The sequence below is a fragment of the Diceros bicornis genome, chromosome 4, assembly GCF_020826845.1.
Source record: "Diceros bicornis minor isolate mBicDic1 chromosome 4, mDicBic1.mat.cur, whole genome shotgun sequence".
NCBI classification, from domain to species: Eukaryota; Metazoa; Chordata; class Mammalia; order Perissodactyla; family Rhinocerotidae; genus Diceros; species Diceros bicornis.
Genome location: NC_080743.1, coordinates 58,993,489 through 59,007,452, shown reverse-complemented (window position 1 = coordinate 59,007,452; position 13,964 = coordinate 58,993,489). Strand labels below are relative to the sequence as shown.

The window sequence follows — 13,964 nt, the reverse complement described above, 5'->3', positions numbered from 1 at the left end:
GCCGCCGCCGCCCCCCGACTGAGCCCCGCGCTCCCGGCTTCTCGCTTCCCAGCTCCCTGCTGCCACTGCCGCCGCCGGCCCCCGAGCCTTAGGCCACGCCCCCAGCCCTTCCCTCCACCCTCCCGGACGCGCCCCCGAAGCCCCGCCCCTGGCGCGCTCCCGGCAGGCCCCGCCCCGCTCTGGCCCGGAGCGCGCGGCGCGTGGGAGGTGGGGGTGGTGCTGCCCCTTCGGGAACAACCGGCGCGCTTCTCGCTTCTCTTTCCTGGGTTTGGTTTGCTACCGCCGGTCGTGGGCCTTCTCCCCAGTCTGGAGTTCCCAGGAGAAGGATTAGGGAGGCCAAGACAGGGATCTTGATCTCGTGTGAGCATACTCATTTCTGGGATGGGGTGAAGGAGACTTGAAATAAAGCTGGGGGTCCAGGACCTCATAATAAGTAGAACTAGACCTCTCTCTTTTCTGAATAGTCTGGCCGTCTGCTTCCTCCATGCCCCTCTTCCCATGTGTCTGAGGAGTCAGGTGGGTTCTAGAGGGTGGTGAACCCCTCAGCTGGCGCCAAGGACCTGACAGCCGTTGACCTGAAGCCCCCAACTGAGCATGAAGCTTGTTTGGAGGTGGGGTAGAGGAGCTCAGCTCCCAAGAATGTCAGTACTGGGTGCTGAAAAGGCCTTTGGCGTCCAGGGCCCAACTCGGAGGAGGGACCAAGGAGAGAGTCGGCTAGAGCAAACCAGGTCTCCTGGGACACCTACAAAGGATTCCTCACTACACTTATGCAGGGTCCCCTCCCAGTGCAGCCACTGGTGTCCCCAGGCGTTCTCAGTCCTACTCTCACAGATGCTGATGAAAGGGCCGAGAGCAGAGCACCCTGTGTTCCAGCTCTCACCACAGTCATTGTCCTCACAGTGACACCCAAGCACAGACACTGCACACACACATTCAGGAGAAAAGGCACAGCCACCCAGAGGCAGAGAACATAGAAACACAGGCACCTGACACAGACATACAGGCACACAGATACTCTTCGCAGACACACAAGTAAAGCTACTCTCAGCCAACTAGAGATCTGTAGAAACACAGGCACATAGATACACAGACACAGGAGCACACACCCAGACCCATGCACACACACAATGACTCTCACACAAACCCACATGCACTCTTGGACACACACACAGCTCTGTGCTTGTCTCTTCTCTCTTCTTTTCCTAGGAAGTAGAAGTTGAGGGAAAGGGTCTAGAACCCAGACCTAGGGGTATCCACCCCTCGTCTCTTCTCTTTTGGAGAGGCTCAGACTAAGAGTGACCAGGAGGACCGGGTCTCAGACCAGATTCTCAGAACCCAAGCCAACCACCTGGGCCCTGGGAGACAGACGTGATGCTCTTCTTCTCTCATGTCCTCAGGAGAGAGGACATAGAGGCACCCTTCTTCTGCTCATCCTTGGCGGGACAGGGGTCCTGACCACAAGTCAGCCTCAAGTGCTGGGTTTGGGACAGGGGCAGTGCCATCCAGAATAGGCCCCATGCCCAGCTGCTGCCAGGCAAGAGCAGGCACTGTCCTCCCTTGGCTCCTCTTCCCCCCAGGAGATCTCCTTTCCCTTCTCAGGAGCCAGAAAATAAATTAGGCCCTTTGGGATGGGAATGGGGGACTTTGCAAACAGCTCTCCCTCACCCCAGATTCCCCATCCCCAGGGAGATTTGTTTCACCCAAATGATGCTAACCTGCCTACTCCAGGTGCCACAAATCCCAGCCCCCTCCCCACCTACCCACACTCCCTGCTCTGCAATGGGAGGCTTCCCTCTGTACCCACAGTTTGCAGAGAGGCTACCCATATTCATAGGGAGTGGGAGCTTGCTGGTTTGGCCTAGGACTTGAGATTCCATTTTAGAAGTCCTGTTTGTAGAATCTGGGTCCCGCTTAAGGATTTGGGCTCTTTTCTATAGGGCCCAGATACTCCTCTTTACAATCTAGCACCCTCCCCATCCCCCACCCCCTACCCCCCCCCCCCCCCCCCCCGCCCCATAACTGAGCCCTTCTCTCTGGAATCTGAAGCCCTCTCTGTAGGATTTAAGCAGCTCTCTCTATGGGGTCTGAGCCACTGGTTTTTAAGCTCTGAGACACTCTCTATAGGGCCTAGGTTTCTGTCCACAGGATCTGGTGCTCTGTCTATCTGGGCCTCTATCCAAATCAGCTGCTAGATGATTTGGGCTTTTGTGTGAATTAGAATAAACACCCCTCTATGCAGACCCAGTCCTTAGGGTGCATCTCTTGGCAAGTAGTGCCTTTGTGTAAATACAAAGGTGCTACTTCCTTAAGCGGGAGGTGGCCGTATGTGTCTCCCCAGCTTAGGGAGCTTGGGCTGATGTCAGCCTTTACTAGCCCCTTGAGTGGCTCCTTTGTGCCATGCACGAACTGCACAACTGTATGTGGCAGTTCTGACTATGGGATATGCGCTTCCAGCTATAATGCCTAGGCCTGTGTATAGGCCTCTATTCATGGGATCTGGGCTTCTCCAGGGATTGAGTCTCTGTGTATAAGATCTGGGCCACTGTCCCTATGCCTGGGACCTGATCTGAAGCCCAGGCCTCTTTCTGTGGCATCTGAGTCATGGAAGGACCCAGGCCTCCATCAGTGGGGTCTAGGCTTGTTTATAAAGGTTTGTGACTCAAACCTTTCCTGACTGTAACCCACAGTAAGATTACATTTTGCATTTACAATACACACGCACACACACACACACACACACACACATTCACATACAACTGAAGCAAGTTTCATGAAACAATACTTATCCTTATTACAGAGAATGTACTCTGATATTTTTCTTCTATTCTATTCCTAAAATTTTAAAAAATAAAATAAAAAGCTGGTTGAGACCCGTAAAATTGATTTCTTGATTTTACCATCCCAATTGGGTTACAACCTACAGTTTGAAACACTGATGTCTAAGGCCTGGGCCCTGACCAACAGCTCTCTGTAGGGTGAGGGCCTCCATGGAGGCTGGGGTTCTCTCCATGAGGCTGGCCCTCTCTGTCTAGGGCCTCAGGCCTCTTTTCTCCTCTCCTGCAAGCTCTGCCTTCATTCCCCTCTGACCCTCAGGCTTGCCAGTACACTGCTGGCTGCCATGTTCTCTCTGGGAGCACTGAGCTCAGGCCCCTGGGAGCTCTCTGAACATGATGCCTCACCCCCCACCTCCCCAGGGCCAAGTAAGCAGGGAGCTGAACAGGTCGGGGGCAGAGGGAGCGCACAGGCTGTACCCAAGGCGGCCCCTGGGACATCGGGTGGCAACCACAGAGCTGAGCTGTGTTCAATAAATCATGGAGGCTAGGGCCTGGGGGAGGGAGAGGCCAGGAGGGAAGGGGGCCATGGATAAATAATTCATTAAACAAATAAACAAGGAGCCTGTGAGAGGGAGGATCAGGCACGCGTGTGAGTGGGAGAGGCAGCCGCCAGCTCCAGACATGAAATATTCACAGATTCTGCACCTTGCAGAGGGCTCATGTGTGTGCCCAGCACAGACAGTCTGTTAGTGTGGTCCTAACATGGAAACCTGGGTGCCGACAAGGAGGGCAATGGACGTATCTTCTGATTTCCAAGTGTGTGTCAACATGGCTACGTGGTGCCCTAATGTCCATGAGTTGACATGGAACCACACACACGACTAACAGCAGGGAAGACCATGCACTGCTGTGTGGTCCTGGACACAGGAAATTAGGATGCAGGGCTTGGTCGGTGGGGTCAGGGTGTAATAACCTCTGTTTCTACTCATACCCTGATCCCTCTAAAGAGTCCAGCAAGCTAAGAAGCCTGAAGCAGGGAGGCCTCTCTGGAGTGTTACACTAGAGGTGTGTGTGAATCCTCTGAATGTGCTTCAAGAAGAGCTGGGAGGAGGCAGTGTGGCTTAGCAGTTAACAGGATGGGCTTGGGTTCGAATTCCAGTTCTGCCACTCATTGGCTGTGCTAGTCACTTCCCTTCTCTGAGACTGCTTCCTCATCTGTAAGATGGGGATAGTAATGCCCTAACTCGAGGAGCTGGTTGTTATGAGGATTCAGATCCTTGTTCAGGAAGCACTTAGCACAGTGTGTAGGACTCACAAGGTGCTTGATGAATGGAGGCCTCATCGTCATAATTATCAAGAGGTTATCTCCTGAGGTCTGCCCACCCAGACTAGCCCCAGACTCTCTTTTCCATTTGTTCTCCCCCATCTCCAAGCTTCTCTAAGAGCTATCAGAATGGGAGAGGTAACCTAGGCCTTGGGGAGTAGGGATGGGGTAGGAAAAGATTAGATGGAATTAGCGGGAGGAGAAGTTACAGCCAAAAAAGGAAGTCCCATTCTTGACACTGGAAGAGGGGTCCTTGACCCTCCCCTCAGGCCTCAGAGTTTCTCCTTACCTCCTAAAACTCTGCCTAGATCCAGACTCTCTTTTTCCTGCCACCAAAATTTGGCTATCTAGTGAGTGGCTGCAAGGAGACAGAGAGAATGGGGCTAGAGGTCTCTGAATAGCTTCACAATCTCCTTGCCCACCCCCGCCACGCCAGGCCTCACTGCCAGAGCTCTCACCTCCACCTTCTGCCTAGCGGTTCAGGGCTTACCTGGCAAAGGTGGCTACGTGTGGGCAAAACGCAGAGAAGTGGCAGCCCAGAGTGGGTGGGGAGAATCCAGGCTGGAGAGAGCCACAGAGGGCCTGGGTGGAGTACCTGGGGCCTCCCAGTAGGCCCCAGCATTCCCTAGCCCTCTCCTGTCCCCTGGAAAGGATCCGCTCCCAGCAGGAGAGAGCCAGCAGACAGGTCTGAGCTGGCCTGGCCTGCTCCTTCGCAGACAGAAGAAGAACAGGCTGGGGGAGGGGGCCTGAGATCTAGGTGGGGAGTGGTGGCTGTAACCCCCATGTCTCCTCTGGGGATCCAGAGGCAGAGGGGACTACGGCCTGGGCACAGCCTACCATAGTCTGGGGTCCAGCCCTTTGCCTCCCTTGGCCAGCCTGTTGCCACTTGGGGAGCCGAGGGTCTGGGCCCCCAGGTGTGAAGATGGTGCCTGCCCACCCCTTCCCAAAGAGCCAACATCAGTTCTCCACTTCCCCTCCCCTGGGCTGGGCAGGTTCAGGCTAATCTGCACAAGAGCTTCACGGCAAACATTGATCTGTAATAAAACCACAATGTGTGTTCAGAAGAAGGGATTCCAGACACACAGAGATCCAGACAACACACATATACACTCACACACATACACAAAGATGCAAAACATACAGCTCTGGGAGGGCAGACACTGCAGTCCTGAAAACACAGCTAAACATGGACTCACACTGAGTCAAACCCACAAGAATTATTATTGTTCGACACATCCCCCCATGCCATAAACTTTGTCCTTCAGAATCCAAGCCTCCTCTGACAGCCCCCTTTCCCTGTGTTCCCATAGCACTTTGTGCATAGCTCTATAATAGCATTTGCATTATAATTATTTGTCAGCCAGTTTGTCTTCTCGAGTAATCTGAAGATTCCTTAAGAGAAGGGATCCTGTCTTATCCAAGTGTGTCTCCCCAGCATCAAGCATGCAGCCTGGTATTTAGTTAGTAGGAATAGGTGAGGTGCTTAATAAATAATTGTTGAATTGATGAACAGAAGAATAAACACATTCTGACAGTGGGACCCTCATGCCTAGAATCTCTCGTAAGCACCCCGAGAATAACCCGTATATGCTGCTCATGCCTCTGGCCCCGCCTTCTTGTATCCTGGTCCCCTGACCTTACTGCCTCTGGGCTTCCTCAAAGGCCTCCTTTCTCCCTCTTACTCAGTGTGAGACCATGAATTTGAGTTTCACCTGAGGGCTGGCAGGAAAAGTAAGGGTTAATGACACCTCATTAGTGTTTAATTGGAGGAAGGAAGCTGCCCGGGCACCAGACAGGTGGGCAGGCCTGCCTCTCAAGCAGGCATCCCCAGTTCCAGCACCCTACCAGGTGTGTGGGTGATTTGGCCCTAGAGACCCTCAACCCAGCCTGGGGCACCTCCCCCCACCATTTGCTCTGCCAATTTAGTCTCTAGGCGGTACAGACCAGCCCTCCCCATCTGTCACCAAACATCCAGAGGAGAGGCAGACTTTTTATCCTTTTTCTTTTAGCTAGGCTGTGCCCCCTACTACCCAGGAGACACTAGAGGCTTGGAAGAGGGGTGGGGTAAGGAACTGGACACCTGAGAGAGGGATTAAAGCCGCTAAAGGATAGATTCGGGTACAGACAAGCGACAGGGCTGGGGATGTGGAGATGTCTGCCCAATTTGACCTTAAATGAAGAGAATGCAAATGAGATGCAGACGATATGCAGATAAACACGAGGATCTCAGAATTAACATTCCGGCCGTCGGCAGCTCTGCACCCAGGACCCCAACGCTTTTGCCAATACTCCCCTCCTAACCTTCCTGGGTTGAGACACTGACCATTACTTTGAGTGAGAAGAGGATCTCAAGAAAGATAAGAGCTTAACTGGGCTAGGGCTGCAGGAATTGGGAAGCTGAGCTCCACCCCAGCCTCCCCGCCCCATCCCAAGCACACCCAAGCTGCTACTGGTGCTCAAGCAAAGACCACTCTCCAGGTTACGCTAGGACGCACCGTCGGTTGCTATGGGGACCGGCCCCCACGTCCAGGCCTGAACCAATGGGCATCACCGCTGATGACCTCATGCCCCAGGCCCCAGGACTCTATCGGTTATTTAGAAGCCAGCGTGCCCCTCTCCAGCTGCGTCACCACTGGGGATCCCCCGACGATCCCAGCTGGTGTGGCCGACTGAAAGAAGGGCGCGGTGGGAGCTCACAAATTGCTGAACGAATGAATAAGGGAAGGAAAGAAGAAATTAATGAAAGAGAAGAAGGAAAAAGGGAGGGGTCCCATAAAAAGACCAAAACTTCAAGGTTTAGCTTCTAGGGAAAGAGGGCTATTTAAAACCGGGGAAAGTGTGGAGCAGGATCTGGGCTCTCAGCTTCTTGGGACAGCGAAATAGAGTGATGCAAAGATGAGGGGAGTTTTCGCACTGTTCGGGAGAGACTAGGGCAGGCCCAGCAAACTGAGGGCCCCACCCTCGGCTGTCTAGCGCCGCTGAGTTTAGGGGAGATCAGTGACGCCCCAAAACTTGCAGGCCTGCTCAGCCTCCTGGGACCGCGCCCCGGAACACGCCTCGAGGATTTCTCGTGGGTAGGGCCCAGTCCCGGAAGACCGCCCAGCGCCTTCGGCCCGTCTGGGCCCCATGAGCGGACCTGGCTCTCGCTTTCCGTGGGGACGCGCCCTGGGACTGAATCCGCCGTCCGCGCAGGGCCCAGGCTGTGAGGATAGTGAATGTAGGGAGGACTGGCTTGGCTTGAGGCCTGCGGCCGGCGGGCCTGAGTTTGCGACCCCCCCTCGCAGGCTGCCCTGCCGAGAGGTAAACCCTTGCACCTGCAGGGAGCCGGGCGGCCCGCGAGGGCATGTGTCTGTATCAAGTGTGCGCGTCTGACTGCGAGTGAGGGCTTGTGTCTGAGTGCGGGGAAAGCCGGCTGGGCCCCACGTCTGTTTCGCACATGCGTTCTTATCAGCGGCGGATCCGCGCGCCGGCCGACTCGGGAGCGAGCGCGCCCAGCTTGGCCCACTATCGGGGGTGTCTGGCGCCGATGGGAGCAGGGTGACACCCCCAGTTCTCAGTTCAGGGCAGGGGCTACTAACCAGTCTCCCCGGCCTGCCCCGCCTACAGTTTCACTGGAGAGGGGCGGAGGTAGCAGTACAGTTTGTTTCCACGGCAACATATAGATACTCTCCTGAAGGACAGTAGAGACGCAACTCGAACCCAGGACCACAAGACCGAGCCCAAAGCTCATCTTTCAGCTGACTCCACTCTTTCCGCACCCCAGCCCCTCACCCCTACTAAAGACCGTGGTTTGGGGTGAGGGCCCTGACACACGAATACGCAGGAACATGCACCTACAGACATGGCATTTTCTGAAAGTGGCCTCGAATGGGGGAAGGGGTTGACTCGTGTCTGCTCCGCCCGAGGTGTGTCCTCCACCCCAGGCCTCAGCCAGAGCAATGGAATTAACCGAGAGGGACCAGGGTCTGACCTAGGTGTGCAAGGGGATGGGGAAAGGGTTTGAAATCTCCAGCATTTCGGTGTCCGTCAGTCTCAGCACCCCCCCACCCCGCCCCGTGTTCACACGCCTCTCGCCGCCGCAGCCGGGCCGAGCTAATCAGCACAACATCCACCTATCGATCGCTGGCTCAGTGCCAGGCGGGCCGGCACTGTGCCAGCGGAGGCTTCGGGGCACCAGGGCGGGTGGAGCATAGCTGCGGGGAAAGGGGCGCCCCTAACCCTGGCTCCACCCAGGACACTGTTCAGAAAGAGGGCTCAGGTTGGGCTTGGGGGGATCATAGCCTCTCTTGCCAGAGCTGGAGAGAGTGTGGGGCTGAGAGCCAAGGGGGCCCTCCCTCCTCGGCCCCACCCCCTTCTCTTATAAAATGGAAGAACAAAGAGGTCGCTGGGAAGCAAGCTTTGATCTGACCCTACCTTCCCAGTTCTACGCCTGGCACCGCCCAGACTGCCTTTGGGGAGGGGGCAGGTGCCCAGCTCTCAGGGACCCAGACATTCAGAAACTCAGGTGCTGCTGTCTTTCCACTAGCCCTTGCTTTTGCCTCCACACCCTGCTTGGTGCTACTACAGCTTGGGCAGTGCCCCAAGCAGGTGGGTCGCTAGGAGCATCTGCCCCCTCCTCAGCACAGGAAGCCAGCTAGGGAGGTGGGAGAGGGTGCCAAGCTCCACAGCTGCTTCTGGCACCCACCCCACACTGCCCAGAGGGGTGCCTACTGAGGCCTGGCATGGATGGCCTGGGCACAGCTCGCATGGAGGTCAGGCCAAGACAAGCTGAGAGTAGAGGCTGCAGGGAGCCTTAGTGTCAGGGAAGGAGTCAGAGGGTGGTACGTTGGGAAGAGCAAGAAAAAGATGGGTGGTTTATTGAAGGTTTGGTCCAGACACTTATAAAAATACAAACTGGCATGAAATTCAACCACATGGCAAGTCCATCTTCACAGAAGACAACTGAGTGACCCCCTGGGGAGGGAAAGGTGCTGCACCAGGGAAGAGGCCCACAGGGCACTGGGCACAGACAGCAGGCCTCAGCTTCTTCCTTGCCCTGGTCTAGCAATCGACCTGTCCCCAGGTCTTCAGCCTTGGCCTCCAGCAGGCTCAAGGATTTGATCCCACCAAATCCCAGTCTTCTTGGTGGATGGGATGACACCATCAAAGCAGCCAACAGAGACCCTATGGTTGTCTTGCTTCTGCTCAAGGGTGGCCAGGGCTGTCTCCCCTGCAGCTCCTCTTCAGCCTGTGATGAGGGGGTTGGCACCTCAGACCCTCTGACCGCCCCCATCACTCTTCCATCTTAATCTGTCTGGCTTGGCATTCCCAGCTCAGGTAGCAGGGGCCCCTCTTCCAGGGAGTCTTGGGAGGGCTCTGGCTCCTGAGGGTGGCAGGAAGGGTCCGCTTGGCTCAGAGAACTCTCAGGAGACGCAGAATGGGGAGCAGCAGCAGCAAGAGACAGAGGGGGCTGGGAGTGCCCCCCCCTTGCCACCCTGATGTGCCACTGTCTCCAGGGCTCCCAACAGGATGGGCTGACTCGGACTCTGTGAGGGGGAGGGGGTAGCACTGATGGGTCCTCCATTTCAGCAGCCTCCTTCCAGCCCTCCCCATGAGCTGCTCACTCCCATCCCATCCTCCAGGGTCTCCCAAACCAGCCACTCCCTTCCCATAATCTACCACCTCATCCTCTCTCAGCCTCAACTTTCAAGTCTCCCCCAAACTGCCACTAGAGACAAGGAGCTCAGCTAAGACCTTGAAAGGCCTCGTCCCTGGAGATGCCATTCCCTTGGCCCAGCATAAAGGGGTGCAGTGGAAGCTCCCCCAAGGCTGAACGGGGAAGAGGCCACAGCTTAACGCCCCACTTGGACCCCTCAGAGTCTGATGTTCTCAGATTCTCCCCACCCCTTCCCTCATTCCCAAGGGCCCCACACTAGCCAGAAGGTTGTTTCCCATGTCCCAACCCACTTACTGCTCTCCTTGCAGCAGACAGACACCTGGAGCCTCAAGCACTGGCCAGAACTCTCCGGAGTTGGCACTGCTGGGTGGTAGGGAATCGGGAGGGAGAAGTCAGCACAGGCTAGTTTGTATACCTCAGACCCAGTTTCACACCCCTGCCTCCCCAGCTTCTCTTCCCTCTAGTTCCCTGGAAAGCTTTTCCTTACTTTTGGGCCACACCCAGGTGCCAGGCCCCATCCGTGCTCCTCCTCATCCCCCTAGTCCCCTCTCCTAGCTCCTCTTACTCTCTCCTCCTCTCTATAGACTCACTCGAGATGTCCCCCTACTCAGTCCTGGACTCAGGCCCTCCCACCCCACTCCCTGAGCACAGCCCCTCCCCATCCCAGGCCTGGCCTTCGTTCCCAGGCCTCTCCCTACCCCTCACCTCAGGCTCTCTGCCTTGACTGGTGGCAATGGCAGGCCACCCCATTCCTTTCCCCACCTTCCCCAAGAGGCGGTCACTGCGCCCTTCCTCACTCACAGATGTAATAGTAGGTCTCTCCGGGCAAGAACTCGAAGCCAAGGGAGAAGGGTGTGAAGCGCTGAATCTTCTCTGAGAACGGAACAGGGCCAAAGGGAGCGAAGGGGAAGGAGCACACCCAGCGCTTGAAGGCCCCTGCCCCCTCTGCTCGGCAGGCCTCATAGCCCGGCCGGTCCACCATGTATAAAGCAAACGTCTCGGGGCCCTCGGGGGGCCCTGGACCCTCATAGTGTGGGCAGAAGATGTCTAAGTAATCGTTGAGGTGCAGATTCACCACGGCGTCTCCTCGAAGCAGCCTGCAGGCACAAGGTGGGCGTGGGCTGAGGGAGTTATGGCACAGCACGCCTGGGGCATGAGGGTCAGAGATACCCCTTCCCAATGGTCCCTACCAGCCTCTCCCCCACACTAGAGAGGGAGTACCTCAGCAAGGCCTGAGTTCCCCAGGCTGACACCTCTTGAGAGACGAAGAGTGCAAGAAATGGCTGAGGTAACCGATTCTCGGGTTCAGAGACGTTACAGGACTCAGTGCCCATAACCATGTGGCTCAAACGTGAGAAGGCCACTCACCACACCCTACCTTTCAGGTTGGAGCTGTCACCCTTCTCTCTAGCCCCAGTGCCCAACATGGGCTGGCACAGCACCTGTGCTTGATAAATGTTAGGTAGATGGCTGCTGCCAAGAAGCTGGGGCACAGAGGCAAGGGGTACAGATCTGGGTCCACAGTGCAGCCACAGACGCAGAGATGGAGACTGGGAACAGCATCCTCATTAACAGATGCAGAGAGAAGAAGACTGCCCTTTAGACCTCAATCCAACGCTGAAAAGAATGCCACGGTAAAAAAAAAAAAAAAAAGAATGAGAGAGTGGATGGGGGGTGCCTCTCTTTTTTTGCCAGGACAAGGAAGTGCCAGACATGGAGGGGAGCGCCCTCCACATATCACACAATCTTCGGCCTCCTCACAACTCCCTTCCCTACCTCTTGGGAGCTGCCTGGGGGGAGGCGGTACAAGCGGGAAGGGCTGAGATAGGTTGCCCCCCACAGCATCAAATATAGCATGAGCCACTTCCCCTCTCCCCACCATGCACGCAGCCCAGCTTGACTTATGAAAGGCCTCCAACTGTCCCTCAATGGGTGGTCCAAGGACCACCTGCACCAGGAGTTCTGATTAGAGATGCAGATTCCTGGGCTCAGCTCAGACCTCTAGGACACAAGCTGGGCCTTTGTATGTTTTATTCCACAGCATCTTCAGTGCCTGCACAAGTGTCCTGCACAAGGACAGCGCTCAGTAAATATGTGTGGATTGAATGAATGAACCAGAAACCTCGGGGTTGGCGGCTAGGAACCTGAATCTTTAACAAGTCCTCCAAGTGATTCAGAGGCACTGGTCTGGAACACAGAGGGAGGAATTGTTGGAAGACAATAGCTCTCATCACATGGTATTGGTATTGTAATGACCTGTCTGGAGACCTCCCTCCCAGGGGTCTTTGGGCTCCCAGAGGGCAAAGTCTAGATTTCATCCCTCTAATCTAATCTAATCTCCAGCACCACAGCACAACCCCTGGCACACAGTGCACGCTTAATAAATGCTAGTGAGTGAATGAATGGACAGAGTCACAGACTGTCTCAAGTAGAAAATCAGAAAGGAAAACACACGGAGAAAACAGAGAGAGGCAGGGAGCATTGGAGAGGACGCTGGAAACAATAAAAAATACCGAGGTTCAAAGGCTGACATCTCAGGAGAGAGAAAGAAATAGTTTATATAGCTGTGCAGCCTGGACCTCTTTCACACACATGACCTCAGTCAGCCCGCTGGGTTTCCCAGGGTACTAGGTATTATTAGCCCATTTTACAGATGAGGTAACTGAGGTTAGGGAGGTCAAACGACTTGCCCAAAGGTGATTCAGCTAGAAGGGCAGGGACGAGACTGGGAGAAGTAGGACTGATGACTGAGATGAAAGCACAGATATCGAATGAGAACAGGAGACAGGGAGCGCCAGAGGGGAGGCCAAACGAGCAGGAGGAGAGTAACCCACGCTCTTCCACGAGAATAAAGCCCCCTCCCTCCCTCTCAAGTCCACCCGCCCCATCTGGGGTCGGAGGAGTCTGGGGATCATCAGGAAAGGAGCGAGGGGGGCGGGGCTCGGAGTGCAGGCCAAGGTCCCCCAGCTCTCGGCTCCGAGACCCCACCGACTGCCCTCGGGGGTAGAGTCCTCGCCCGCCCCCAACACGTGCGGGCGGGGGGAGACCCGGGGCGCGCCTCGCCCCTCCCCCCTCCCCCGCCGGCTCAAACAAAGGAGCCCTGGCGCGCGGCCGGGCTCAGGCGGCGCCGCGCACAGAGCGAGTGTCGGGCGCGCGCCCGGCCCGGGCACGCGCAGGCCCGGCTTGCCGCTCGCCGGGTTCGGCCCGGCTACCTGGGGTTACTGGAGTTCCAGTAGACGGCGTGGCGGAGGCCGGAGCCCCCTCGCAGAGAGGAGCCGAGGAACGCGGCCCAGAGGACAGTCCGCAGCAGGGGCAGCAGCCGCATCGCCCCCGGGGTCCGGTCTGATCTGGTCCGGCCCGTCACGGCCCCCTTCGCAGTCGCCGCGAGAAAGGTACAAAGTGGAGAGGGGGGAGTGGGGGGAGGAGGGTGGAGAGCCGAGACTCATTGGCCACGCCCCTGGGTAACTTTTCACCAATGGGAGCACGTATCCGCCTCTCCACTGAGAGCCAACTCTCGTTAACCCTCTGTGCGCCGTAGCGCGCGCCAGGTTAGCCAAGCTCCGAGACTAGACCGCGTTGCGAGGGGACGGGGAGGAGGGACGTATTCTACTATCTAGGAGTTTTTCTTTAGGGAGGTCGTGTCTGCATCAATATAGGGTAGAAAGCCTTATTAGAAGTTTGGAATATTTAAATAGGAGTACAAGCCCTTTGCCCCGAAAGAGGAAAGTGAGGCACGGGCGAGTATCCACCAAGCCTGTCCAGCCACCTTAGCACATTGCCTCTTTTTCTTAGCACATTTAGGGATAGCGCGAGAAGGGACAAATCGCCTCCTGCCCCCCACCCCCACCCCAGACACAGAGCCTTAGCTAGCAAGATCGAATGCCTACCTTGGGATTGGCTCCTGTCCCTTTCCGCCCCACACCTTCGTTCTGGGCTGGGGACACACGCAGCCCCAGTCCCGAAGACGAAATAATCAGGTGGTTGCGGCCTGTACAAAGCACCTTTGTTCCCAAGCCCTCGGGTGGGGGCGGGAGAGGGGGAGGAGGCAGGTGCGCGGCTGCGGGATCGTGGGAGCCACCGTCTCGCTCCACCCCGGCTCCGGGCTCTGAGAACACCAGCCGGATCCACTTTCCCCAGCCACTGGTCAGAGGGTGGGGACGGCGGGTCCAACGGCTTGGCCGGTTTGTCGATAGCCGCCTCCAGGGGCCGC

General features: G+C 56.5%; 1 protein-coding gene across 4 annotated transcripts; it reads right to left on the bottom strand.

The window, feature by feature from the left end:
• Nucleotides 1-8,931: 8,931 nt before the first annotated feature.
• Nucleotides 8,932-13,149, bottom strand: EFNA4 (ephrin A4). Of its 4 annotated transcripts, none has more exons than XM_058539371.1 (4): nt 12,967-13,149; nt 10,556-10,851; nt 10,049-10,117; nt 8,932-9,483 (listed from the first exon to the last, which is right to left on the bottom strand). In XM_058539371.1, exons 1-4 carry the CDS (start codon nt 13,077-13,079, stop codon nt 9,383-9,385), a joined length of 579 nt encoding a protein of 192 aa, XP_058395354.1. In that variant the 5' UTR covers nt 13,080-13,149; the 3' UTR covers nt 8,932-9,382. The 4 variants fall into 4 exon arrangements, with proteins under 4 accessions (XP_058395354.1, XP_058395353.1, XP_058395352.1 ...); XM_058539370.1 differs by having other exon boundaries at nt 8,932-9,460; nt 12,967-13,147; XM_058539369.1 differs by having other exon boundaries at nt 8,932-9,623; nt 10,049-10,114; nt 12,967-13,147.
• Between the last annotated feature and the right edge of the window lie 815 nt (nt 13,150-13,964).

Bases quoted from the DNA above. Each gene is read 5' to 3' on its own strand.
- EFNA4 (XM_058539368.1), bottom strand. From the start codon at position 13,079: ATGCGGCTGCTGCCCCTGCTGCGGACTGTCCTCTGGGCCGCGTTCCTC. The intron at 10,852-12,966 runs GTAGCCGGGCCG...TTGTGCCTGCAG, and splicing joins TGGAACTCCAGTAACCCCAG to GCTGCTTCGAGGAGACGCCG. The intron at 10,118-10,555 runs GTGAGTGAGGAA...CCTACCACCCAG, and splicing joins AGAGACCTACTATTACATCT to CAGTGCCAACTCCGGAGAGT.